This window comes from Barbatula barbatula (genome assembly GCF_947034865.1).
Source record: "Barbatula barbatula genome assembly, chromosome: 21".
Classification (NCBI taxonomy): domain Eukaryota; kingdom Metazoa; phylum Chordata; class Actinopteri; order Cypriniformes; family Nemacheilidae; genus Barbatula; species Barbatula barbatula.
In genome coordinates this window covers 3,556,945-3,584,840 of record NC_136784.1, presented here as the reverse complement: position 1 = coordinate 3,584,840, position 27,896 = coordinate 3,556,945, and the positions used below count along the sequence as shown (strand labels likewise).

Sequence of the window (27,896 nt, the reverse complement as noted above, 5' to 3'; positions counted from 1 at the left end):
CTTGTATATGTGTAATGACAATAATGTTGAATAAATAAATATTTGATATCTTCAGGAATTAAGATTTTATTTCCCGAATCGATATTGTTAAATGTAATTGAAGATCGATTAAAATTAAAGAATCGATCTTTATTACCCAGCCCTACACGTGACCGTTTTTTTATTTATGTAGTGTAAATTAACGTAAAGAAAGTTACCTTGTCAATCTCAGGACGACGGATGGACAGCAAAGCTTTCGGCGGGTGGAGCAGCACACGGAAATAGGAGGTACTTGCAGTTCCTGTGTTCGCACAAATTCAAATTTATTTAGATGACACTGTAGAATTTAATATATTTGCAAACAATTGTGATGTAATATATTAATATATTTATTTATTAATATTGCATTAATTAGTTTGTGTTCGAGAGAGAGAGAGAGAGAGAGAGAGATCGCCGTTTGTTTTTTCAATCGTTTTCCTTAATCGCGCACAAGTTCGTAACACAGACATTAAAATGGCATGTCAGTTTATTCAGGAACCCGTAGATGAGGAAGCTGAATTCATTCAGAGAGAGTTAGATTTACGTCGGTAGAGAATATAGGTGAAGCCGACGTTTGGATGTTTTATCATATACGGAGGATTTTTTGGGATATTGTTTTGCAGTCCATTAAATATATCCACAATCTGCTTTACATCACAAACCTCACTCGTGAACGCGCTCTTACATCTGAGCAGATTCTCTGTACAGGGGCTCTCTGACCATGTGTGCGCTACAATATCATCATGATAGTTTTCTAAAGTATGCCGTCATTGGTGTGAAGTGCTTTCATCTTGCTGGAGGTAACGTTAGTTAAATGTGTGACGGGGGTGAACGCAGACAAAACTTTTTACAGTGGACGGGAAAGGGTCTTGTATCACTACTGCAACATATTATGTATTTATAACAAGAATGGCAAAGATGCAGATGTCATGTTAATTAATTTTTTTTATTATTGCAGAGAAATGAAACATAAGAATATGCATACATCACATTAATATCAACCACAAAATATTTATTATTATTAGATGCTGAAATTACATTCAAATAATTTCCATTTCTTTTAAGAAGACAGAGAAGACAATATTTGCATTTGTGAATGTGAAATTTACTTAAGAAATATTTTGTATTAATAACAAAACAAATATTTTCATTTGTGGGATCATGATACCCAAATATAATGTTTTTCACTGAGAAGCCTGGCAAACTGACATGCCAAAAACAAGTGTACCACAGTTTCTTCGGACCTCGAACAAAAAGATCATGTTAGCTCAATGTCAGATTTAAATCTATGAATAAACTTCTTGACAGGGTAGAACCTGTGTATGAGCTAGATGTCATGTTAACGCACACACCTTGTGCTCTGCTTGTGACTGAACTGAAGAATGCATGAAGAAAGAGCTTTAAAGAGGACTAAACCGACCTCAGATTTTGGTACATACAGTATTACATAACGACTCACAATATTTTAGAGGAGCTAAGCTAGAACTTAAGGGGGGTTTTAGCTCCCCTAAAAAGGCCCTAGAAACACCCCTGCCCATATCTAGTAAAGACATTATAGCATCCAACATAAACAACCGTAATAAAGAATAAGAATAAAAATATATGATAAATGAATTTAAGAAAAAATAATTTAAGGTAAGAACATATATAATGTAATGAATGATAAATGAAATGAAATTATCTAATGTGAAATAAATTAATTCATCACAAATGTTTGTGCTCTCTGAATTCAACACTAATGATTTTACTCTCAAGTCAGAATTTCCCTTGTAATATAAACAGACAATTCAGTGCACGGTTGCATGAAAACCTTTAGGTTACCAATAAAGGAGTCTTGAGGTTTGAACCCTCAAGCCCGTAGGCAGGGGGTTCGGGTGGTTCGAACGAACCCCCCCAGCAAGCAATAGCCGTCATTTCAACGTCTCGGTTAACTATAGACCAGATGTAGTCCGGTTATGTGTAACCCACTTCTAGCCCAAAGAACCTAGAATTTTGTTTAAAGTCGTTTTTGGCTAAATAACTTGTGAGATATATGATATTACATCATGTAAGCAAAATGAACAGCGTTTATAAGGTATTTGGTTTAATTTCTTTGACATATTCAATAGCCTGAGCGTATACGCTATTTTGCTCGTCGTCAGAGCAGCTATTTGTAGCCCACACATAGTCCAAACTGAGGCACTATAGGTTTTGTCCAGGCAGCTGATTACCAGGAAGTGCATGGTTCATATCCCTTCATGTTCGCCGTCTCAACATCTACACAAATACAAGTATTTCTTGACATGGTCTATATGTAGCCACGTTTTAGCACTAAATTGGACGGGCTACGTGTAGTCTGCTTTTAGCCCTTGGGCGAAATGTTTCCCGTCATGTTAGCATTATCAATAATATCTAAACAATAAGTGTTATTTCGTGACATCTGTAGCCACGATTTATCCCTGAATTGGACAGGCTGTGTATGGGCTAAACGAAGGCAATCTGTGGTCTAATTTCAACGACTTGGCTATAGCCCTATATTGAACCAGCTAGTCTAAAATTGTTTACATGTACAGCGTGTGGGATGCATGACATCATAACAACCAAGTAATTTTGGCCAAGTTTTAATTTGCATTATTTGTACTGTCACACATTACATTTCCCGTTAGGATTTTTAACTTTGTTAAATAAACATGCAATTACATATCCCAACCTGTAGGTGGCTATTTGACCTAGTACTGAGACATGGCCACTGCCAACGCGAGACTTGGAAGTTGGTAGAGAAATCGGCCAGATCTCGCGATAAACAATACCGCCGACGCCATTTTTTTAATAACCAACACGTGAGCAGAAGCCACAGGTGTAGAAGCTAATCAACGCGATCAACAGACGGGCAAAAGGAATACGTTCAATTTTCTTGTAAGTAACTGTGTTATCTCTTTGTCATGTTTCCATTCTACATTTCATATTTTGTAGGGACCGTGAAATTTTAGCAGATAGCAGGGCGAGAGTATGCCATTTAGTGGTTATCTCAAAGCAAGGGATTTGGTTTAAAAGCACTTTGTGTTATGTTGGTGGGAAATCGCTTCATATCCCGATGGCAATCACCAAGATACGTGGTCTAAATTATTTTATATCTACTGTGGAAGTCAATTCAGTATGAATACCTCAGAACTGGAGTGATGTGATCCACGTTCTTTGATTTAAATGCACTAAAAGTTTTATTGATAATTATCCAGTGAACAAAGCACAGCAATAAATATGCATAACAAATATATATATATATACACACATGCATGCATGCATACATACATGCTCATATTGTCATGCTAAGTTTTTGTTATGGAAGTAGTTGAGTGTTGTGAGTATTTGAAAATAACACTGCCTTTGTTGCATTTAGGGTTTCAAAGAAAGGTGCTAACGCTTCTTGTTGAAATAAAAGAAGAATTAAAAAGAGTTGGCCAAAGGGTGGAAACAGACACTGGTGTCCAACTGTCTGCATTGGCCACTATGGAGGATTTCCAATGCTTGGAAAGGCAGCTGGAGAGTATGGAGACCCGGGCAGCAATGGTAAAACAACAACAACATGCCCTCACTAAAGCTTTCACCTTTCATAAAGTCCAAAAATAATTTAATCTGTAATATTGAATGTGTGACAGTGCAATGGCTTGTTGCATACAGAGATAGATCTAATAGAATAGACCTTTTTGTTACGAAGTATCATAACAAAGTTTGAAACTTCAAAAATAATTGCATATTACAGTGTTAAAAAAATTCAAATTTAAATTGTCAATATAAAATTAGCGATTACAAAAAGTATCTGTGTGTATTAGAATAGTGCTGTTGATGTACAGTTGAGGTTTAAATGTTTACTTGACTACTTTTTAGTTACTACCACAGAGTTAAATTTTGGCAGACAGTATTGAGGCAGACACCGATTGTGGGGGGACCTACAGGGGGAAAAACTATTTCTCAGTGTGGGCCAGCAATCTGCTTGAATAAAGAGTTTTATAGGGTTAATGATGGAAAACTTGCAGCTCAATGGTCATTAACATTTAAGGTCGGTGCACACTTGTACACTGAAGCATATTTTTCTATCTGCCTGACATTGACATTTGTTACTCAGGTGTCAAAACTGTGCAAAGTCGGTGGCAGAAATGTTAAAGACGTACCAGAAGGATGCTGGACAGGTAAAGCCTTCAAAACATGCAATATAAATCAAACATTGTGGTGACCATACTCACTAATTATTCCATGTTTTCACAACAAAGTATTGTAATATTGTAAAAGTATTTCCAAAAAAATAAACAATTTGTCATGTTCGTATTTGTTACCAATTGTTAACATTTTTTTTGTTTTAGGGTTTTGCAAAACAGCCTCATGTCCAATTTTAATATGAAGGTGGGTGGTACGCTGCAGAAGGCAGCTTTTGAGAAGACCACTCTGTTCTCGGTCATTGCAGGTATGTGCTTGTGTTTGCATGTCTGTCGTTTGGCTTAAAGGTGATGTATACTATCATTTTAATGATTTAATGTATTTTCTTTATGACATCAGTCTGTGTTGATATAAACATTTTCCAAATCAGTATATATGTCAGCGCTATATTACCGAGCCCTATTATCAAATCCGTTACAATTAATGTATAAACTAAAACACGATGATGTCCAAAAAGCCTTTTATCATGCTAATTTTTTTTTCTTTGCAGATGCTGTGATGACCAACTTCCCAATAGCAACTGAATTTGAATTGAGGAATGCCATTTTAAGCAAGCACCAGGGAGAGTTGGGGGGGGGGTGGGTATAGAAAAAAATAATAATGAAACAGTTTACTATTGTTAGATTTTCTTGTTATTTGTATTATTATTGGTTGTCCTTTATTTAAAAAAATTCTAAAGAAGTTCAAATCTTAATTCATTTGATTTTGTTGTAACAAATATATTATTTCTTATATTTTCCATTTTGTCTTTTTTACAATTGTTGGTTTTATTAATAAAAGCTTTATATTTAATTTGTTTGTATTAATTGCTATTTATGAGAAGAACATGTTAAATTTAGTTAACAAAAAATATTTTGGGTATTGTGTGGTTATCTATTATGTAGGCATTCATAATCTGTCTATTTGATGATTATGGTTAGACGTATAAAATTTTCCCTGACAGCCAAAATTCAGCTTTGTTGTAACTTAGAGACCCAAATTCACCGTCTATTAGACGTCTACGTGTATTCGTTTAACAGCGGTCTATTTGATGACGAGGCTATTCTTCGGTAATGATTAGACGTCTATTAACTTTTCACTGACAGCCCAAATTTAGCCTTGTTTTAGCTTAGAGACCCAAATTCACCGTCTTTTAGACGTCTACGTGTATTCGTTTAATAGCGGTCTATTTGATGACTAGGCTATTCTTCGGTAATGATTAGACGTCTATTAACTTTTCACTGACAGCCCAAATTTAGCCTTGTTTTAGCCTAGACGTCTGGGCTATGTTTAGACGGCTAATAGACGTCTTTTAAACCAAAAATTGCTTGCTGGGCCCCCTCACTGTCAAAGGTCCAGAATTTTAGTCGGTTTGTCTTCATGTGATTATAGTCATCATTGTTTTAATCAATGCTTGTGACAAATTTCTGGGTTGCTGTTTCAAATTAATATGATTATTGTTGCAGGACGCGTGTGCCGCGCGTGCAGACAGAGAGAGTTCACGCAATACACTTTTCAAAGCAACGTAAAGAAGCAGCGCCTCTGAACTATGCGGGGGGAGGGGTTATATATATATATATATATGTATTTTTTTAATTAAAAGGTTTTATCCATGCAATAGTCTACGACAGGGTTCCCCAAACTACGGCCCGCCCACAGATTTGGAACGGCTCTCTGAACAATGCCTTATAGTGTGTTCACACCAAACGCCAATGAAGCATTAAGCGCGAGTGATTTACATGTTAAGTCAATGCAAAGATGCGATGACCTACTTGCGACGCGATTCGCCCGAACGGCGCGAATTGAGCGTTCGCATGATTTGCGCAAGTTGAAAAATCTGAACTTTGGCAAAAATTCGCGCTGCGTGCGAACGGTGCGAGTAAACTCAAAATGTTCAAGCAAATAGCGCGATTTACCATGTTTGGTGTGTACAATCTGAGACATTTAAAAAGAAAAATTTAAATATATTTCTACAGTTTCACTTATATCATGTCTATATTTGATAATAAATATTGGCTTTCAGACCCAAATTAGCCTAACTCACATAGCCTAATTATTTGTTAAATTCATAATGTACCATTGCAATAGAACTGACGCGCGAACCATCTGAGCGGTTGGGAAATAGAAAGGTTAATTAATATGCTTAATTATTTTTTTTTTATTTGAGTAGCACTAAACTATTAACTATTAATAAACTATTCTACCATAAGAAGGCATAATAAATACATCTCCAATCATAATAAAATTTCCACAATAATTCAAGTAGTACCTCCGGCCCATGTAATTTTCTGTTACAAACCGACCCGGCCCACTATTAAAGACAGGAAGAATTATGTGGCCCTTGCAGAAAATAGTTTGGGGACCCCTGGTCTACAATATAATAGCCATATAAACGTAGCGTAATAACAATAATAAGACATAGCAAAGAGGCATTGACAGAGAGTCAAGAAATGATGATGAGAAGAATTATTATTAATATTTCAGTAAAGTTCATTAAATCTATTCTGTTGTTGGTCTGAACTGTGTATGGACTGACAAAAGTGTTACATGGGGAAGCAATTTGACAACAATGCAATAAATATTTAGGTGCATCAAAAAGCGTACTGGTTAAGATACCAGCAGACAAGCTAATCCAGCACAAGTTAGTGCATAAAAGGTCAGCAAAATGAAGTATTTGAACCTCATAATTAAATACAAAAGATAACTCAGATTTGTGGTCCATTAAGTTAAATCGTAGATATGTTCAATGTTGTAACTAAAGTATGTAACCGCTTTTCCATTGCCAAGTTTCATTTATATAGTAAAATGCTTTGTTAACTAGCTATCATTCTTAGCGGAAGATTAAGTTATTTATTAAAGCAAATCATGTCTGTGATTACTACTACATTTTTAAGAAGAAATGTTGTTTAATGCATTAGTGACAGTTTGCATTTTAGGTATAGGAGTGACATATTTTGAGCTTTGCTATTTGTGCTTAGGTCAATGAGCCAGTTTTGATTGGTGATTGGACTGGTTTTATGATACAGATCTGGCAAACCCGCAAACTGCCTATTGTGTCATTTTCTGGGGGCTCCTGCTTGTCCTCAAACTGCTGCTGATAGTTTCTCGAGCTCTTGAATCTCTCTGGAGACATCTAGACAAAACAAATCAAGAATTTCAGCTTGAAACATTTGAATATTTGTGGTCGATTTGATTAGTCAATGTGGTGAGTAAGGCGGGACGAGAGCCGTAACGCGGGGCTGGTGGCGTGAGTGATAAGTTCAAGAAGCTGTGCGCACATATGTTTAGTTTATGTATGTTTTATGGCCGGCAGTCTACCGTGAGGTGGCTGCCGGTTACTTCCGTGTTTATTGTTTATTTAATTAAAGTTTTAGTGTTTGAATGTTCGCCGGTTCCCGCCTCTTTCCTTCCCTTCTATGGAACTTTATTAAAGTCAACTATTCAAAATATCATTTATTAAAATAGATTGTGTTTAAAGTATTGTCTCTTACCCAAGAGGTTGAATTTGCTGATTTGTGAAAGCGAGCGCTTCACTGAACTCTCCAGCTCTGATCTAAGAGTTTTCATTATATGCAGCTGTTTGTGCACAAGACAGTTAGGAAGGAACTTGATTTAGAGTTTATTTCAAGAACATGATCATAACTTTGATGAATCAAACTCCAAAACCAGTATTTGTGACATTCAAAATTAAGTGTGTGAAGGTAAAAAATACCTTCAACTTATTGAACTTCTCAAGCATTTCTACTTTTGCCTCATTGAACATTCGAGGTTTTAACTCCTCAATTGTTTCCATTATTGCATTCTCCATCCTCTGCATGGATCCTTCTCCTTTTTCCTTTGCAGCTTCTGAAACAACATTTCATATTATTTTGTGTTCTTTTACACAAAGAAACATCAGAACATAACAAATAAAATACTTTCTTGTTTGGCATTTAATATGAACTACTTTTATATAAAAACTGTGTATATGTTTATGTGGATATTAATGGTGATTTACTCTCGTAGCCCGGAGCCATTTTCGCCTCAATGACTTTATAGATTGTTAAGTAGATTTCTTTTTTCTTCTCTACAATGTCTCTGCTGAGTGACGCCTTCAGTTTGGTTTCCTGTTAAGATGGTTAAAAGTAATAGTGTTTAAACAACACAAATATACCCAAAACTTTCTCCAGCTTCTTCAAACTTTGGCCCCTTATATAGCTTTGGCCTCACAGTGTGAATAAAAACAGTGTCTGGAAAATAAGAATGACCTGTCTGTGTTTGGACAAATAAAAGAACAGCCACACTGGACAACTGAGCTCACCTGTGTTTGGATGAAGTTGTTAATAGGTTCTAGCATTGGAGATGTTGGCAAGAAACACTGGATGATGCTGAACTTGTCAAGCTGGTCCTGCATTGATTTCTCTGTTTTGTCATTGTCATCAACACTAGAGTCCGGAAAATCACATATGCATTTTTTCAAGGCCTTTGTGCATCAGAGTCTTAGTCAGACATTATTTTTAAACTTCAGCTGTTTACTATTTACTAATAGGCATTCACTTTTTAATCACTAAATGTACAGAAAACAGTGAAGTGCAACCTGTTGAATAACTACCAGACCATTTTACTTTGACCTGTAAGTCTCAATAGAGGATCATCATGTTTTGTATTTTAATAATACTATAATAATTTGTATATGAATAAATGGAGCCAACATTGGTAAATTGTATTGAAAACATTTCTTAACTAATGGGAGAAATAGAAAGAGAGGAACTTACGGAAACATCAACACAAACTCCTTATTAATGCTGTCGTACATGTGTTTGGACAAACACTTGTTCAAATCTAAAGGTTTAGTCCATTTTCTTGGCCAGTGGTATCCTCTTCTCCCACACATGGCTCGAAAAGTACTGTGAAATCCACTGTTAGATTCTGGCCGAACCTAAAATAAATGACATGATGAAAAAATGACATGACTGCAGATCAAACGCAGAAAACTGCACCTACAACACAACCTACAGATGATAACATGTCTTTTGTGGTCTTAACACACGATCTCACTGATTCTTCAACACCCTTTGAGAGACATTGCTTCAGATTTTCATAAAGATCTTCAAAATGATTCAATTCCTTCCCTAGGTTTGTCTGCAGGTCCTTGAGGATTCTGGCTTTTGTCTTAATAAACACACAATTATACAAATATGTGAATTACAGCATAATTTAATGGTATATGTCTAAATACATTTGCACATAGACCGCGGAACTAAGGGGGGCACGGCCCGGGCAACTTTTGTACTTGACAAACTATCGTATATGAATAAAAGCCTAAGTTGTTTCTGTGTTTTTACGAGCCAAACAATACTAGTCACCACAACGTCGGGCACCTGTTTAACCGCTGGCGGCATTAACAAGCTGCGACAATGAAGAGACAGAAGTCAATATCAGATTTTTTACAAATAAACTGGCAAAACAAAATGAGCAAACTACTCCAGCTTCCACTGTGGCCTCAACAACAGACCCGGAGCGTCCATCTCCACCACTCTAAATAGCTTGGAATAAAATAAAGTGCTCCGCAACGTTATTGTATATATCAGTAATATTGTCTGTTTCAATGCATATGCGCCCCCACCCCCCGCGTGACTTGAAATTATTGCTCCCCCCTTGTTCAGATGCGTTCCGTGGTCCATGCATTTGCATATATTATTATGAGAAATTCATACGTTTTGATCTTTATCCAGTTGGACACTTTGGATCAAGGACAAAATTCCTTTTGCTTCATTGATATAATCTCTGATCAGTTTTTGGTTGATGCTCTTGTTACAGTTTATGAGGATATCCGTCAGTTTTGGTATCTCTACAAGTTAAAGTTAATCAAATTAAACTGTATTTTATCATTTAAGTATTAGAAATCTTTCAGCATAATAAAACATCACACTTTCACTTTTCTTTGCATGATAGGTTTCAGTACCTGTTTCAAGAGGCTTCAGATGTGATTTTGGATTAAAGAATGCTCTGGAGCTTACAGTGAATACATCAGTGATGAATCTTTCCTTTGATTCCTGCATATTACAAATGATAAAATACATATTATATAATTTCCTTAAAACTATAAAACCTACCAATACATGCTAACTTTCATCAAAATACAGAGTATTTAACCATGAAAGTATAAGCCAATCACATATAATCACTTCATATGAGGTATAATACAGTATCCATTTAATTAATAAAAAAGGTAGAATTGTTTTGATGTAAAGTTGAGTGTATCAATAGGGAATTGTGAATCAAACAGAAATTTGCGAAACAAGCTATTTTTAGCACCAGCATTGAAAAGATTTTAGCTAGAAGTAAGAAACTAAAGATAAGAAGCCAATGCCAAATGAGCAAAGACAGAAAACGCGGCACCTGTGAAAGGTCACATATTTTAAAGAATCGATCCAACAGCGTGTTTATCAGACCACCTCAATTTTTTTCCTTTGTTATTTTTAAAGACGTTTCAAAATTATTTAGATTATTTAAACATTTCCACAAGTAACCATATATAGCAATGCTGTAATGTTATATACTTACCGCACTTTCAGAACTTTTCAATTTTAGTTTTATTGTTTGCTTTGCACGGTCATTTCTATGAAGTATGCAATTTGTGTTCAGATCCTAAACAAAGATCAAAACATTAAGAGATTGTAGTAAAATATGTAGATGAATTGATGTATAATATGAATAAAAATTATATTATAAATGTATTAATTGATTAAATAATTAATTGGACATCATTTTATTTTCTAACTATTCACCCAAAAAAATAGCTCTGGAGTATAATAAGTGAACAAATATATTTGTGAAGGAACAATCTATGACAAAACGAGAATCATAAATACCCTTAACACAAACTAAAAGCATGAACTGTGCTTTCCTAAACAGTCTTTGACACCAGACATTTAAGATGACACACAGATTATTCAATACTAACTAAATAAAAGAGAAAATAAACTGTAGTCATTTACCAAACCGTCTCCTGTAATCTGGGCATCGGTAAGCCTTGCAGATCTGAACAGACATGAGTAAAAAGACAATGTATCCAGTTCAGTTTGCAAAGATGCAGTACAATAACAAAGAGCTTCTCATTGTCACCTGAGGTATTCTTCTGGTTCCATGTCATCAGTTTTAGTGCAGATGAAGTTTATGTGTTTGCATTCTCCTCCAGGTCCCAAGTCTTCAATGCAGTGCTCTAATATTCCCCAAGGGTCTCTGTCTGTAACCGCTCGCTTGATGTCACTTACAATCCACACAGAGGAGCACTCTCTTATTTTCTAAAAATAAATAAACGGAGTAAAACGATACACTCCACTGTTATTAACAATATTTATTGCAAAAAGTGACAGTAGTGTTTACAGTTTTCCAGAGGTCATCTCTGATCTTGTCACAGTCTCCAGTCCCAGGAAGATCAATGAGGACAATGTGCTCCAAGAGTTCACGATTGTTTGGGATTTTGATCGTCACACACTTAACAAGCGGCCAGAAACAACCACCGGGATTTGATACATTGTGTTCAATGTAACATAAAACAGCTCTGGCAAACTCGGTGGGCTGTTCAGAAGAGATTCAAAAAATCATAAAGAAAGCATCTTACAAAATGAAATATCACTTAAAGTTCTCATAATAAAAAGCAAGTGGTTTATAAAGACAGAAGTAGGGGAAGGTGTTTTCATGTTTTTTTCATTTTAATCATGAAATATATCGCTTTGTAACATACATCACTGTTTGAAATGATCTTCTTTCTGGTAGACAAAATATTATTTATTTCAGTATATTTGTCATCTCTCTTGAGCTCCTCTAATGTTTTATTCTCAGCATCAGCTCCAAACAGGGCAGTGATCCTCTCTTCAGAGAGGTTCTCAACTTCATCTGATAGAGAAAACTCCACATCCCATTCCTGCCACAGCACACATCACAAATCATTTATTTCAGTTTGAATTTCTTAATATAAGACAAAGCGTTTTATATCAACGAAACAAACCTCTGTAGAAATGAGATCAATCTCTGCTATGTAGTTGGAGTCATTCAGGTTTGCCTCCACTTGTGTCATAACAGCTGTACATGCACCAAAACTACCAGATGGCAGTAAACCCTTTTCTTTCAGTACTGCATTTAATAAAGAGCTTTTCCCTTCTCCTGTCCTTCCAAAAATCCCAATGGTTTCCTTCTTTCTGGTGTCTTCATTCATCTTTGAAATGGAATCTCTGTACATCATAAAAGAAGCCATATATTAGAAAACTGTTGTCAAAGTTGCAAAGGAATCATAAATATTTGAAACACTTACAGAATGTGAGTTTTTATTACGGTAATGCTGGAGTCTGTTTCCAGGATGGCCTGAACTTTTTCTTTAATTTCGTCTATGATCTGCTTTGCTTTCTTCTTTTGATCCGTATCTGTGTTCCATTAAGGGTAGTGTTTTAATAGAAAATAATCTTTATGCACAGATCATTTCTTACAGTACATTATACAGTACATTATATCTTCAGTCGACTAATTGTAGCTGCACCAGTATCCGTACAGAGACTATAAAAGAATGTGTGACATGTACAAAAAAAGACAGAAAACAGGCAATCGGAATTAAAGTAAATGAACAAAAGGAAATTAAACCCCTACCTCCATGACCTCTACAGAGGAAACATGTCAGGTAAACACCCACATATGCCCCCAGTGACTACTTTTCAAGTTACAGACATTAACTTTTGTTTTTAAGTAATGTTGAATTCAGAATTGATTTGCCTGTGATTAGCTGTGACTGCCTGTTGGTATCCAATGACTCTTCATCACGTTTTCTTTTAACACCTGTCAAAGAATATATAATAACAAATAACTTCCTAAATGACACAGCTGTAACCCAAGCTAACAAACATGAATTCAGTTTTATGAGAAGTATTTTATACTTTGGTGATTGTTGATTTAATCAGAAAAAATAAGTGTGAAATGGATTTAATGCATTGGTTTAATTCACCCTAAAAGGGGAGGGGTCTCAGGGGGACTGAATCCCCCTTTCAACAAATCGTGCTTTTCACGATTTTCATTGTTGCAAAGCAGCTTTACATACATCATAATATTACATTTAATAAAAAGTATGCTCAGTGAAAATTAAAGCGTATATACGGTGTTAATATAGATGGTATTATTGTACGTTCTTCTCTATGCATTGTAAACTGATTGATAAAATGATTCAATCGAAGTTTATTTATTTTAGGCACATTACTATTTTTTTTATTCAGGACTGGGAGCCTAAAATTACAATATACCAGAACAATTTGCAATAATACCAAAACGGAAAGTAGAAGAGATATGGTCTGTCTAATATTATTATGTTTCTGGATGACTGTAGGTTGTGGTTGTCATCGGATGAATTGCCCAACATCATTAAAATTTTTGTTATTCCATGATTTTTATAAATTTGGTAAGAACAGTAAACAAACTAACAGGTCTGTACATTTTTACACTTCAGAAGCCAAAACAACAGTAATCTTAGGCCAAATATAAGATTCTTAGAGAAACTGATTATCTCACCAAAGGTGGATTGTGAAGTCAGCGCTGTATGGATTGGATTTATTGGTTTTTCTTTCTCAAAACCCCCAAGAGAGGTAGAGGGCCTAAAAATATATGCATATATATTGTATACTTAAAGTTACATTTTATAACTTTAAGTGATTGTAGAAAATGTATTAAACTTAAAGAATCCAAATGTTTATTACTTACCGTTCCATCTGCTCACTAACTTCACATTTCTCTTTAGCCTGCGCATAGGCGGCTACAAGACAAGCAAATATTTACTCATATTATAATAGTACTTTATGGAAAAATATATCTTAATTAGAAAATGAAACATGATTGATTATCTGTTTGAAACATTGTTAAATATTGTTTGCCTGAGATACGCTACTGCTGCACTCGGCTTCATGAATTTACTTTCAATGGATTTATCTCATTATATGAACCTCATTCCAATGATAAATGTTTGATCACAATGCATAAAAAATAAATCTTCACCATATTCTCCATGAAAGACCATATTGAATTGCTGCCAAGCATTTTTTCCTTTTGCAGGTTCAACTCTGTTCTTTATCATTTCTAAGCACTTCTCTGGTGACATGAATGGAGGCCAGTAACATTGAGTCTTTTGTTCATTCAACCAGTTTGTTGGGATCACAGTCAGCTCACTTGACTCTTGCAGGGTAATGACTGCATACATACTGTGTGAATAACAAAAAGAATCATTTTCATGTCTTGTTTTACATCAGTAAACATATATTACAAAAGCATGTAAAGATGAAACACTGTAGTTCTTCAAATTGAAGGAAAGGGCTGTGTGACTCTGTGAAGGACAAAATGTAAAAAATGTATGATAAGGTACACTAAGCGTTTTATTGATGTGGCAACATTAGTGAAACCTCTCAAACTGAGTGGTTTATTACATTTTGCAAGTAGCTGGTGGCAAGGTAAAACCATAGAGGATGTCGTCACTATCTTCTCCATCCCGATCCTCAGGCTCATGTCCCACGCTGGTTAGATGAAATGGTTCCCCATTTTCTTTATGTAGTATCACAATGTCATATTCTTCATCAGTGCTGTATGTCACAATGGCTTGTACCTTAACTTGGTTCTCAGGTAGATAGCAAACTATCACAATTTGTTTGAAAATAAAAAACACATTCTTTTCTAAATCCAGAAACAGCTGTGAGGCGTAGCATTTTAGTGCTAATGTTATGAGTACTGGAGTCAAAGGACAGCCCTGACATGGCACAGACGTGTCCTCTGCAATTCCAACAAGGCTCATCACTGCACGATAGTCTTGAAACAAACTTGGATTTGACTGTCTCTGCCTGTCCAACTCTTCCCTAACATAACCCAGCACTGTCTCAGTGTGAAGTGTTTTAGGAGTGATCAGGACAGCATTTGATTCTTTTGGTATCCGTCCCTCTGACTGAGACTCCAGGACGTCTTCTAGGCGTCTTGCTAGAATAGTTGCGATGATGATGTAGTCAACGTTAAAAAAGTGTTGACTGTTGTCATGTGGACTTCTCACAGATTCATTAAAACGTCTCTCTGAGCAGTTAAATGTACCACTGAGGATCCTGTTATAGAGCATCTTCACGTATGGAATCACAACTTGAATGTTCTCTTTATAGAAGGAAGCTGGAATGCCGTCTGGTCTTGGTGTGTCTGACACTTGAAGGGAATGTACAGCTGAGACAATGTCAACCTCGCTGAGTTCACTGTCTTGAACCGATGATGAAGCCGTCATCTCTATCCCTAAACTATTTTTATGACTGAGCAGGTCTGAGAGTGATTGTATTTGGACATTCTTCTGTGAAGAGTTTGTGGAGATGTTGTTGATCTTCAAGAACAAAGGCTGATGGTCGGGTCTCTCTAAATCTCTGATGTCACAACTAATGACACGCCACAAACATTCTTCTGGAATAAAGAAATAATCCAGTCTTGAGGAAATGCAGCCTTTGTGATATGTATAATTCTTCTTTACAGGATGTTTTCTTCTCCAGATGTCGACCAGCTGAAGAGATTTCATAAACTTTTTCACACAGGAAAGCAGTTTACCATGTGTTCGGTTAGGAGTCACTTTGTTGTCATTACAGCTCTTGTCAATAAAGTTGTTGAGAACAGTGTTGAAATCTCCACCAATCACAAGCAACCCCGTGGTCATCGACTGCAGGTACCTTGAAAGCTTATCAAGGGTTTCTGTGTCAGTTTGGTGGTTATAAACACTAACAAGTGTGTAGAGCTGATCCTTCAGTTTACATTTTAACACAACATAACCTCCACAGTTATCCTTTTCAACACTGATGCATTCAAAGTCTAATGTTTTCCTAACAAGTATAGCTGTTCCTTTTTGGGATGGGGTATACTTTGTATAAAAAATATGCCACTCATCTTCTATAAGGTTTATGATATGGTCATATTCTTTCCCAATGTGTGTCTCTTGTAGGAAAACAACATCACTGTTACGTAGTTCTGTCAATTTCTGCTCTCTATGTTCTTTAAGGCCATTAACATTCCAAGTAATGAAATTTATTATTCCTTGATCCATGAGTTCCCTGGCAAAAAAAAAAGTGAGGAAGGGTAGGAGATAGGAATTAAAAAAACTAAGGATGTTATATGTGATATCTGCCTGCAATCTTAAAAATAAGGGTTCTTCGCAGTGCAGAACGTAATACAAAAACCTTAAGTTTAGCGCTTTAAGAATACAGGCCTTTACGAAGCAACATGCTAATCTATTGTAAGAAAATTAATTCTGTAGAGATCACTTTATATTCAGCATAGAGCTGCATCTCTGGTACAGAAGGACTGTCAGTGGGAAACCTCAGTTTAAGACTATTATTGCCATTATTCTGCTGCAGATTTGCAGAAACAGGTGCTGATACAGAACAGACTTTGTACCAAGTCCCTGAAAAAGACTAACTAACTTTAATTTTGTTTGTAGACATTATTTCATAATAACAATAAAAACCCACACGACGCTGAACTATGTATTTGTATTTGTAACTCACTTTGTAACTCGGCACTACCATTCTCATCACATTCCTCGAGTTTATTGAAGGGTATTATGACGGCTTACGTTTACATTTATGAATTTGAAAGACACTTTTATCCAAAGCGACTTACATTGTATTGTATTATACATTTGTTTGTGGCAATGTTAAATCCCCTAGGATAGAACCCAATGACAACAAGCATCAAATATTAATTTCAAGCATGCATTGATTTCACTAAGATTTTGGCATTATTCAGTCAATATTGAAGATATTGTTATATTTTCACAGAATATTCTATAGGATGATTTTATGAAAGAATTTTCTGGGTTTCACAAGCAGGTTCACATTTTGTAACGGACAACGTTTTAATTGAGAAATGATTTAAAGATAGAGTTGTTATATTACATTTTCTGTTTGCATGTTGTCAGTAGTTTTTTTATTTACAAATATTAATTATGAATTTCTATTAAGATGTCGTTTTCCTTAAGCCGCAGAGCCTATACATATGATACATATATCAAAATATAAAATAAATGTCCTGATAAGGATCATGTCTTTTATACAGTATATCTAACTGGGCTAAATTGATTAAATATTGATTTAAAAAAAAAAATATATATATATATATATATATATATATATATAAAGAACTATTGTACGGACCGCCGTTTGGAAGAGAATATAAAGACCGGACCTCTTGGAATTTTTATTGAATACTGCAGCTCTAAAGTATACAGAGGATTCTCAACATAGAATTAAACGAGACGTCCTTCGTAGGACATGCAGAAAATGAAAGAGAAAGTACCACGATGCACTCGCACACCTGTCAAATTAATTCAAATGATTTTTAGAGGTAAACATTGGTTACTTCTACCTTTAACAATGCCAAAAGAGTTCAACAATTGTACCATTTTTGGCCTTGCGGTTTTAAAACATTTAAAAATCTCTTTACTTCATCTGCCTGCTAAGATTAAAAAAACGTGACACAAATTTTTAAACTGTTAACATTTAAACACCACATATTTGTTGAAGGTGCAGCTGCTGCCATTTATTCAAATGACAGATGTTGGCCGAAGCAAAGAATTGTGGGTTATCTCTAGCAACAAAGGATACACCTCATGTGTCCTCCGAATTCTCGTGAAACTAGGTCGTATTAGAAGGGTGCATATGGAGTGTCCTACCTGCTTTTATGAAACGAGACAGCCTCGATGACGTTGTAGGCTTCAAATTAGACCTCCGGAGGACGCAGCCTTCCGAAACGAGACAGCCACAGTTCGGGATGGCTGGCAGGTGAGGGTGATGACTGATGAGATACAGGTGAGGGAACGTGGAGGATCATGGGAGATGTAGGGGAGAAACAGAGGGAAAATTAGGGCTAAATGGAAGTTTGTGCTTATGTTACAAGTCCCGACTGTAGAACTCGCAGCTAAAACCTGAAATTTCAGGAGAAATAAACACAAGCAGTTTGTGGCCTTCCTCAGATGCGGCTGGGCAACGTCTGTTTAATTTTTTTCAAGTCTTTCGCCAGACATTTAATAATTTCTCTTCTACTTCATCTGTTTAAAAAATTATTATTTTCATAACAAGAATAGTCATTCTATGTGCATGAATAGCCTACATTTTTCAACAAATAAAATATTTCTCTTCTTCAAGAAAGCACATTACATTGTCTATTTATCTCTTCCTTGTTCCTTGGCGTCTTGTATTGCCTTCTCAAAAGGGCGGTAAATCGCTTTCCACCTCATTCTTCCTCACGCCTCCATCCTGGTGGCACATTCTTCCTTACTCAGTCCGGTCAACCACATCTCTCACAACCTTCAAAAAACTACTTAAAACCCTTCTCTTCTGTGTATACATGACAGACAAATAAAAAAAGAAAGTACACTAACCCTCCCTCTTCTTAGGAAGTGGTCTAGCTTGAAACTAGTAACTTTGTATTAGCACCTATCGTACTATTGCTCTTTTATGACATATCGCTTATTGCTCCCAAACTCTTTGTAAGTCGCTTTGGATAAAAGCGTCTAAATGACTAAATGTAGATATATGCTGGTAACATTAGTGAAATACACAAACACATTAACAGCAGAGCCCACACCGTTATGTTTTATTTTTACTTTGGGTAACACAACAAGTAACCAACATTTAGATTTTTATATTTATATACATTTTGTATAATAATCTATATAAATAACAGATTTTAACATTCAAAACAGGTTCATAAAGCTTTTTTCTGGACATTGTGTATACGAAAGTGCATTAATCTAACAGTTCTTTAATAGAGGAATCTCATCTTTTAATTTTTCTGCAAAAAGTCAACATGGTCTGACCTCAGGCGGCTTCTTTGTGCTGTGATAACCAGCAGATGAAAAACTCGCTCAGCCGGTAAAACATGTTCCCAGCACACATAAATATCTCTTTGTTTGTTGTGTTAAAAGAGGATAGATACTCTTCTGCATGCATCACCAGATTAGTATTGATAACCATTGCATCAGTTATTGTTTTATCGCGAGGTGAATCTGACTGTCCAGAATCGCATGATCCAGACCAGATATCGCGTCAGGGTGACGTCACGACAGGTGGTTCCGTAGGTTTGTTGTGTTGTTGCAAAATTATAGACGACAGATGTTTTGTCGACCTCACCTTTAAACATGAAAAATGACTCTGTCCCCCTCTCACTTTTTATTTTTTTTGTTTTAAATGTATAAGCACGAGTGAATGCGATATCTACAGAAATAGGCTAAATACATATATCCTTAAACTAAAGCATACGCATTATGAATTTATTTCCCGAATGGATATTGATACGTTTGAAGATAGATTAAAAGCGAAGAATCGATATTTTTTACCCAGCACTACGCTACATCACGTTAGGCAACCGTTTTTTATTTATGTAGCGTAAATTAACGTAAAGAAAGTTACCTTGTCAAGGACGACGGATGGACAGCAAAGCTTTCGGCGGGTGGAGCAGCACACGGATATAGGAGGTAACCTACTTATCCTGTGTTCAAATTCAAATTTATTTAGATTACATTGTACTATTTCACATATTTGCATACAAGTGTGATGTTATATAATAATATTTTCATATTTATTTCGTTATATTTCATTAATTCGTTTTAGTGTTCGTCTGGAGACTAAATCAAACCAGATCGAGATCATAAGTTCAACATTGTGGGGCAGTTTATCACAGGGCTTAGATTCGGCAAGTAGTCCTTAAATAAGGACAGAAGTAGCTTTTATAATGTACCTTAGAAAAACATAAGTGCCCCTTGAGACAAAACTATGGCACAGTTATATTGTAAGGCACAGTGCAAGTTGTTATCAAGTTAAGGGATGGTTCATATTCTGTCATTTAATCCCCCTCAAATTGTTTGAAACCTGTTTGAATATTGTTGAACACAAATAAATATGTTTGTAATGTGTGTAACCAAACAGTACTGGGACACTGTTGACCATAGATAGGTAAAAACTACAATGGAATAGTCAAATGTGCCCCAGAACTGTCCAAATGCTTAAAAATATATTGTGTATTCAACAGAACAAAGAAAGGTTCAGAACTACTGGAGAGAGTGTAAATAAATGAACAAAATGTACTACCCCAAACATTCAGTTTTATTCTGGGACTAGTCTTAAACCTTCTGTGAAACTGAGCCTTAAAGTATTCTTCAACATCTAAGATTTCTGTCAAGTTTTAAAATGTTCAGTTTGTGGAATGATTTTGGCTGACTCACACATGGCATATCCTGGCTGGCTGGTTTGTTGTTTTTGTTGTTGCTTGGAAGGCCAAGGCTCCGGGGGCTTTATTATGAAGCCAGGTACATTTAAGATTAGTTTTATTGCGTTACCTGGCCATTTATCATCTTTATCCACTAAAGAAGCCTTCTATTAAGTATCTAAAATACAGATAAAGATACATTGACAGGTGAGATCACATTAACTATAACTTTACACTGCAAAATGCATTTGCATACTGCTTTGCACTGTTTGCCTGGCTGGGGGGCTGCTAGAATTTTAAAGTTTAATTTAATTAACACTGCATATAGGAATTTATAGTATGTCTGATATTTGACTTGCATAACCTTATATGTTTTGCTTATAGCCAATGTTTTCTTGTACAGCTGCTTTGTAACAATGAAAAACTTAAAAAGCGCTATATAAATAAAGCTGACAAATTTCTTAAAGCAGGTTTCACTTATAGAGAGCACCAGTAGGCCTACATATTTAAAGAGTAAGAAACATTAGATCATGAAAATTACATTTCATGCAGTTTGTTATGTTGCTGTGTTTGAAAGTAAGCCGCCCGCCAATTTGTAAGTCCGAAGGTAAATTAATAACAACGTTATTGGCTTTTAAAGAAGGGAGTCGACTCCTCTGAATCACGCAAACGAGACGTGACTTAGTCCGAGTCTCTAACCAACGTGTATGTACGTCACTAGAAAGTGTTTTTACACCTTGTATGTACATAAACTTGTTGTTGGATACTTCCAAAACCAATGTTATGTACTGTTTTAAGAGATAGTTCACCCAAAAAGAAAATTCAGTCATTTACTCAGAAATGTATACAGGTTTTGAACAACCTTTGTTCAACATATACAGTATGTCATATTTCCACCACTCTTTGGCAGACGTTTCAGGTATCTGGCCGTTTTGGTAGCTGGTGCTGCGTATATCTCGGCAGACATGTGCGTGTGGTCATTCCAGCATGCTTTGTCCTGCAGCAGGAACTACAGAGCATTACAGGGAACTACGTTGGCTTCAAGACACTGCTGGTTTGAACCTAGAGACATGTCGGGAAATACATCCTCCTTTATGGACCTGTCAGACCGCACTGATAGGTAAACCTGGGACGGGAACTTTCCGGAGCTGCTCAACAAAGGTGTCAGGTTTGTCAAATACCTCGAGGAACAGCAGTCTCATCAGGTCACTGATGTATTCTGCAATGAAAAAGCAATTTTTGGAACCCTTGTGATACTTTTACACTTTTGCAAGTATTATTACATTGAAATTTGTGTAGTACTTGAAGTATTAACGTACCAAAGGTGGGCTCTGTTTTAACTGGATTCGCCGGAGGTTGCCCCTTCCTTGATTTAGGATGCATTATCCTGTATACAGCTTTGCCCTCTTGTTCACTATCTGCATTCTCATTGAAATGCATTGCTGCAAGATAAAGCCTATACATATACATTGAAAAAGGTAATTAAAAAGTTAACTGAAAAAAAAGTGTAAAATAAGTTTGAAAATAAGAAAATACTTGTATATATATCAGTAATGTTTTTGATTTGATAAAATTGTTCCATAGTGCTAATTTATTACCTGCATAGCATTTCAATAAAAGGATAAACAACATTCTTCTGGGCAAATCTTAGAATTATGCTGTCAAATGCCTCAAAAACTGAAGTTTGATGTTGGTGGCTCAGCTTTGCCACATCTTCGAGAATTCTTTTGTTCAGGAGCAGTTTCTCAACTTTATAAAGTACCATTGTACCTGTTATAAAATACAACTAGAAATGTTACAAATACAGACACGGAGAGTATAATTAAGACTGCATATATGATCATAAATATTTTATTTGATTCACACACAAGAAATAACACTCACACACCTGGTCTAAACCATTTACTTGGGTCTCTGGACACTCTTTTTGGATGAGCGCACTTGGGGAATAGTGGATCGTCATGAGTGTGGACGTTTTGAATGTGATTCAGTAAACTCTTCCACTTTGCAACCTTCTTAGGTCCTTCCTTGGATGACATGGCTGACCAGTACATGTGATTTTTTATACCCTGCGACCACTTTCGCAGCTGCTTGCAGTTTCTTGACAACTTATCCAATCTTTTAGATAGTTCTGAAATTACAAGTACAATTGAACAAAATGCAAATAATAATCCAACAAACTTTTGAATGATGGTTTGTAGTAACAAAATTAGTATGCAGGTTTCAAGAATAGTTTTAAGAGTAAACCTAAATAATTTTCTAAACAAATTTCCATCAAATGTAACTCAATTTACCCTTCTCGAGGTGCCAAACATCATAGTACTGTTTAACATTTCTCTCCCTCAGATACTTCTGCACTTGTGTGTTCCGATCAGTCACAATGTAGTCTACATGCAACTGGTTGGACTCAAGAAGATCCAGACCTCTTCGGAGTCCTTCCTTCTCCATGTGTGCACTGCCTCCCACTTCGTTGCTCTTTGACAAATCAAAATCAATTGGCCAAACCGCATAAAAAAACAGGAAGTATGTACTGGAAAAGATTGTTACTTGTACTAGTTGAATGTCCAAAATTTTCTTGCTTTGCAGATGCATTAAAGTGTAGCTGCCATATTTAGAGGAACGTCCTAAAGATACAATTCAGTTTAGTGATCATAGCACTTTTTTTGAAGAAAATTATTAGATTTTACATTTGCATGATTATAACGTAATGCCAACATACAATAAATATAATTTTAAAAAATACCTGGAGAAACGGCACGCATATCACCACTCAATGGAATTTCGCCTTGGGGTTGTAGTTGCTGGAACATGGCCTGCTGATCCATCTTCCACTTGTGATATATGGATGGTTCCAGAAACAAACGAGCATGCCTTTTGAATGTTTTGTACTGGTGTATTTGAAGATTCATTGCTCTGCAAATCTGTAAACATAGCAGAGATAAAATAAAGGGGGGTGTATCCTCCGCGATTTAAAAACATTCTGCACACAATAATCCAGCAAATACCTTTTTCATTTGAATAAATGATCCACCAGTAAAGTAAACCGCCGCTGACATTTGTAGGTTTCCGACCGGGGTACTTCCTTTCACAGGCTGGCTCTGCCATTTTCTGTTATATTGACAGTTTTCACAGACCTGACTGAATGACACAAACGTCCCAAGCCGACGTCGCCGGACATCGCAGTTACGCTTGCACAAAGGACACATTTCGAAAAGCTCTCTTAGAGAGCTTTCAAACACAATGTACTTTGTATCGGTGTAGTCACGTGAAACCTCCATCCCACTAAAATAAGGACAGCATACAACATCACTGATCGATTCAAAGCAAACAGAATGGACAACAACTCAAATTGACACAACATTACCTAATTTCAGAAGGCTCTGCGGTAGAATCGCCAGGCTCATATGTGGAATTATGAGGTTGTGGAATATCTGATACATCTTCCTCATCCTCTTCCGGCAATTCCATACGTGGCCTTTTAGCAGGTCTCGCACCAAGTCCGGATGTAGTGGCCTTTATTGGTGTAGATAGCAGGAGACTCCGTGTTTTAACTTGTGGAGTCTCCGTACTATCACTTAAATCTGTTGTCTGCGTACCTGACAGAGGAAATTAAATTTGTATTATTTCATTTCGGTAACCTTTACATTACAGAGACTTTAAATGACAAAGAGGTAAAGCAGGTAATAACCATTTTACATATAATATACATACCCTTGCTCCGTAAGTGTCCTGTGTGTTTGGTGAAGGAGAACTGTGTGCCTACTGTCTTTTGCAGTGGAGTAAACCTACACTGAGTGCCCACAGATGACTTTAGTGGGTTGGCTTGCACTTCAACAGACACAGCAGGCCTATGTTCTGTTTGACACTCTGTGTGCTTGGTTGAAGGCATGACATGGCTGGTAGTTGTGATCTATAAATAAATGGAACAATAAAAACGTCTGTATTAACACGAATTTAACAAAAATCATATTATAGATATAGACAGTATGAAGGGCAATGCAGCGCTCTGAAACTATGTAAATAATTCCTCGTTTTGCTGTTTTTAGTGGCTATTTACCTGTACAGGTAACAAGAGGTGAAAATAGGTCAAGTGCGTTGTGGGTGGTCAGAGCAAATGATGTTTGAAATAGTTTTATAATAAATCTATGGTCACTTATGATTGTCAACAAAGCACACTTTAACTCCACACAGTGTATCGATACACTATTCTCTGACGTCATATCCACGCAGATTGCAAACAAAACACAGACATCTGACGCTGATTGAATTACTTACCGCATGCAGTTCCGACTCCTGAACGGGATGTTTTATTGTCGGGACCGCTCCATCATCCATCTGTAAACGATTCGCAAATCCAGCTTCGAACTGGGCCTTGTTTGTGAAACAATCGTCAGCGAAATGCTGGTAACAAACATACACGTTTTCGGAACTCCGTTTCTGGCCGGGAAAAACAAATTGCATCCATTGTTGTCTTAACTCCGTGTTCTTTGGAAACCTGAACAACGATTTCTTCCCCTCACAATCAAAAACACACTTCCTTTGCGCCATTGTTGATCTAAAACAAGATAAAACTATTTCAAAGCAGCGCTGCAGACGACTTCTTCTTGAATGACGCACGCTGATTGGCGTGCTCTTCTTCTTCTGTTTAATGGCGGTCGGCATCCAACATGAAGGTGCATTACCGCCACCTAATATACTGGAGTGTGGGCCGGAGTAAAAGCCAAAAACACATTGTGCGGGTCAAAATTATCGATTTTTCTTTTATGCCAAAAATCATTAGTATATTAAGTAAGATCGTGTTCCATAAAGATATTTTGTAAATTTTCAAACCAAAATATATAAAAACCTTATTTTTGTGAGTGGATGGCCTGCTACAGTGCCTCGGATTAACAACTTCAAAGGCGATTTTCTCAATATTTAGATGTTTTTTGCAGCCTTAACTTCCAGAGTTTTACACTCTTGTATCTCCACCAGATTTTGTCCCATCTTAACAACCCATATATCAATAAAAAGCTTAACTATTCAGCTTTCAGTTGATGTAAAAATCTCAATTTCGAAAAATTGACCCAAAAGACTGGTTTTGTTGTCCAGGGTCACATATATAATATATTGATCATTAAATACGTATTTTCTCGGGTAATTTATTAACATTCAATTGATTGGACATGCTTTTCTATAAGAATTGTTCATATGACTTAGAAAAGTTGTTATGAGTCTTTACATGAATACGTATGAATACGTTTTTTTACAATAACCCTCTCTCTTCTCTCAACAGGTAGTGGTCTAGCTTTGGTTGAAACTAGTAAATTTGTATTAATCCCTATCGTACTAATGCTCTTGTATGACATATCACGTATTCTTTGTTAGTCGCTTTGGATAAAAGCGTCTGCTAAATGACAATGTAAATGTTATGTAATGGTAATTCAAGTGTGGAAAAAACTTTCCATAACCCTTGGGGAGTGTATCAAACCCAGAAAAACTAGGTCAAACGTCCAACTCCTTTTTTGTGGACCATGTTATGCACGAGAAGCCAACACGTTTAACAGTGAAGCCAGAACACACTTAACAATAACTTAGGATAAAAAATTGTCTGTATTCAATCAAATAACACTGGGGAATTATTTTATTTGTAAATTAAGCCGTAAAAAAACTTACAAACAGTGTCAACAGTTGTTATGTAGGATTTAAACTGCACTTTATAACACAAGTCTCAATGTCTTTAGTTAGTTATCAGGGCCACCAATACAAAAAAAAGAGAATTGGAACTTAAAAGAATAATAATGCATAATAACAATAAATACAGAGCAGCGACACAATATGTGTAATTTCATATCAGTTAAGGCAAAGATCAAGAACAAAAGATGAGGATAAGGGTCTCACAGAATAGTCTACAATTAGTATATTTGTCAAAAAGACCACAAAGGACAATAAAATCTGTCATATGTGACACATTTCACTATGTCCACTTATTACATTTTTCTTCCATTTCTGATTGTTCTTATGTCACTGAGCCTGGACCGTAGGCAGAGGACGTCGGAACAGCAGGATGTGAGGTTCTAACAGGAATTAAAAGAGCAGGTGACATTTACAGGGATGCTGTTGTAAGAGCACATATTTGGGTAGGATAAACCCATCTTTGCAGCTCGTCAAACAGACAGACACACATACCGGGCTGATGGATCATGTAGTGAACCCATCCTTGACTCTGCTGTACACCCAGGTTCCTCCATTCTGTCTCTGACATTAGATGGGTTTTGGGAACTTTTTTAGCGATATCCTTAGGCAGCATGACATGCCTGAGAGCAAAAAACAACATGTCTTTAGTCTCATTATGAATCACCCCACAAACAATGTTACCAGATCTATCAATCGGGCTTCTATTAGCGCATGTAAGCACATTAAAATAATTCAAATAAAAATAGGTTAATTTAGAAACATTTATGACAGAATTAGGGTGTCATGGACAAAACGTAACAATGATAAGAATGAAGAGTTACCTGTATTCAAATTTGTCGTCATCGTATTTGTCAGAGTAGAAAATCTGCTTGTGAGACATGTCCTGATCAATTTGTCTCTGGATAAAAATACAGACACAGAACTCTGGATATTATATGGTGATGTCGTGATGTGAAGCTTAGAAAAAGCATCATCAGCCTATATGTCGTGTCTTTGTCGATTTGTTAGAATTAGCGTAACCTCGTATGAAACAGTCATCAGAAAGAGACTGTTTTAAGTTTAACCTCGATTAAAAAGTAAATGTAGTTGTCAGTTTTAACACCCAACAACTTATTCTTTAGGATTTGACTCCCTCTAAATTCGTATTCCCCCCAAAGCTAGCTAGCTAATCATACCACTCGAGTTTATAACATGAGTCATCAAAGTACAGTATTTATAACGTAATTTATTTATAACACTTACTGTTTGTCTCTTCCTAAACAACCGTGTTGTTACTTTATAAAACAGGATCTTTGTGAAGTACTTTTTATCAATCTGCAAAAAAACAAGCACGGTTTTACTCCCCTTGCTCTTAAACTTCCCTCTTTCGGAGTCCTCAGCCCGCCCACATAAATTCAAATATTTGCACTACCAATACCATTTGAGAGATGTGTATACGTCACTGCTCTGCTCCACCCATGGAATAGACACAAGGCTTGTTTGAGATGCGCCTTGCCTCGCCTGAAATATAGGCGAGAGTAGGCGGCTACAGTGAGGGGAGGAGTGAAAAAAAGTGCAGGCAAGCCGGACACTTCCTGAATCTCGCTGTGTTGTGGACTGCAAACGTCAACAATGGAAGAGATCGCGTTCGCGTTCTTTATCGCAGACGAAGTTGATGCAGTTGAAATACCACTGTTTTTACACGAAGATGGTTATGATGAGGAGAATCACCGAAGGTGAACAGTGCTCATTACTTAAAATGGCTTATTCAGTAAATGGTAGGGATATAAATCTATCTGATCTAGAGTGGTATTGCAACTTGC

The 27,896-nt window shown here is 36.3% G+C and overlaps 3 protein-coding genes and 1 long non-coding RNA gene across 8 annotated transcripts; 1 reads left to right on the top strand and 3 right to left on the bottom strand.

Annotated features, from left to right (window-relative positions):
• Positions 1 to 2,813: 2,813 nt before the first annotated feature.
• On the top strand, positions 2,814 to 4,998 carry LOC306910039. Of its 2 annotated transcripts, XR_013788121.1 has the most exons (5): positions 2,814 to 2,913; positions 3,395 to 3,564; positions 4,121 to 4,184; positions 4,356 to 4,456; positions 4,700 to 4,998. It is a non-coding gene; the product is annotated as an uncharacterized lncRNA (long non-coding RNA). The 2 variants fall into 2 exon arrangements; XR_013788122.1 differs by lacking the exons at positions 2,814 to 2,913; positions 4,700 to 4,998 and having other exon boundaries at positions 3,429 to 3,564; positions 4,356 to 4,493.
• Positions 4,999 to 6,352: 1,354 nt separating this feature from the next.
• LOC306910841 (nuclear GTPase SLIP-GC-like) lies at positions 6,353 to 19,680 on the bottom strand. Its single transcript, XM_079485704.1, has 22 exons — positions 19,623 to 19,680; positions 17,885 to 18,006; positions 14,203 to 14,405; positions 13,912 to 13,963; positions 13,723 to 13,805; positions 12,937 to 12,999; positions 12,485 to 12,593; positions 12,182 to 12,404; positions 11,918 to 12,097; positions 11,557 to 11,751; positions 11,296 to 11,474; positions 11,169 to 11,211; positions 10,735 to 10,818; positions 10,133 to 10,223; positions 9,885 to 10,018; positions 9,184 to 9,339; positions 8,943 to 9,106; positions 8,489 to 8,612; positions 8,186 to 8,294; positions 7,901 to 8,034; positions 7,680 to 7,764; positions 6,353 to 7,321 (listed from the first exon to the last, which is right to left on the bottom strand). The coding sequence occupies exons 3-22, from the start codon at positions 14,402 to 14,404 to the stop codon at positions 7,272 to 7,274; spliced, it is 2,460 nt and encodes an 819-aa protein (XP_079341830.1). The 5' UTR covers position 14,405; positions 17,885 to 18,006; positions 19,623 to 19,680; the 3' UTR covers positions 6,353 to 7,271.
• A 516-nt stretch (positions 19,681 to 20,196) lies between these two features.
• LOC306909959 (uncharacterized protein) lies at positions 20,197 to 25,082 on the bottom strand. 3 transcript variants are annotated; one of them, XM_079484124.1, is made up of 12 exons: positions 24,939 to 25,082; positions 24,694 to 24,855; positions 24,130 to 24,328; positions 23,783 to 24,014; positions 23,424 to 23,700; positions 23,162 to 23,339; positions 22,966 to 23,042; positions 22,713 to 22,893; positions 22,307 to 22,549; positions 22,017 to 22,188; positions 21,738 to 21,874; positions 20,197 to 21,637 (listed from the first exon to the last, which is right to left on the bottom strand). In XM_079484124.1, exons 2-12 carry the CDS (start codon positions 24,751 to 24,753, stop codon positions 21,522 to 21,524), a joined length of 1,872 nt encoding a protein of 623 aa, XP_079340250.1. In that variant the 5' UTR covers positions 24,754 to 24,855; positions 24,939 to 25,082; the 3' UTR covers positions 20,197 to 21,521. The 3 variants fall into 3 exon arrangements, with proteins under 3 accessions (XP_079340250.1, XP_079340249.1, XP_079340248.1); XM_079484123.1 differs by having other exon boundaries at positions 24,694 to 25,076; XM_079484122.1 differs by having other exon boundaries at positions 20,203 to 21,637; positions 22,713 to 23,042; positions 24,694 to 25,076.
• A 932-nt stretch (positions 25,083 to 26,014) lies between these two features.
• Positions 26,015 to 27,474, bottom strand: cks1b (CDC28 protein kinase regulatory subunit 1B). 2 transcript variants are annotated; one of them, XM_079484272.1, is made up of 4 exons: positions 27,337 to 27,474; positions 26,916 to 26,992; positions 26,587 to 26,714; positions 26,015 to 26,474 (listed from the first exon to the last, which is right to left on the bottom strand). In XM_079484272.1, the coding sequence occupies exons 2-4, from the start codon at positions 26,972 to 26,974 to the stop codon at positions 26,422 to 26,424; spliced, it is 240 nt and encodes a 79-aa protein (XP_079340398.1). In that variant the 5' UTR covers positions 26,975 to 26,992; positions 27,337 to 27,474; the 3' UTR covers positions 26,015 to 26,421. The 2 variants fall into 2 exon arrangements, with proteins under 2 accessions (XP_079340398.1, XP_079340399.1); XM_079484273.1 differs by having other exon boundaries at positions 26,025 to 26,474; positions 26,916 to 27,018; positions 27,337 to 27,468.
• Positions 27,475 to 27,896: the final 422 nt, after the last annotated feature.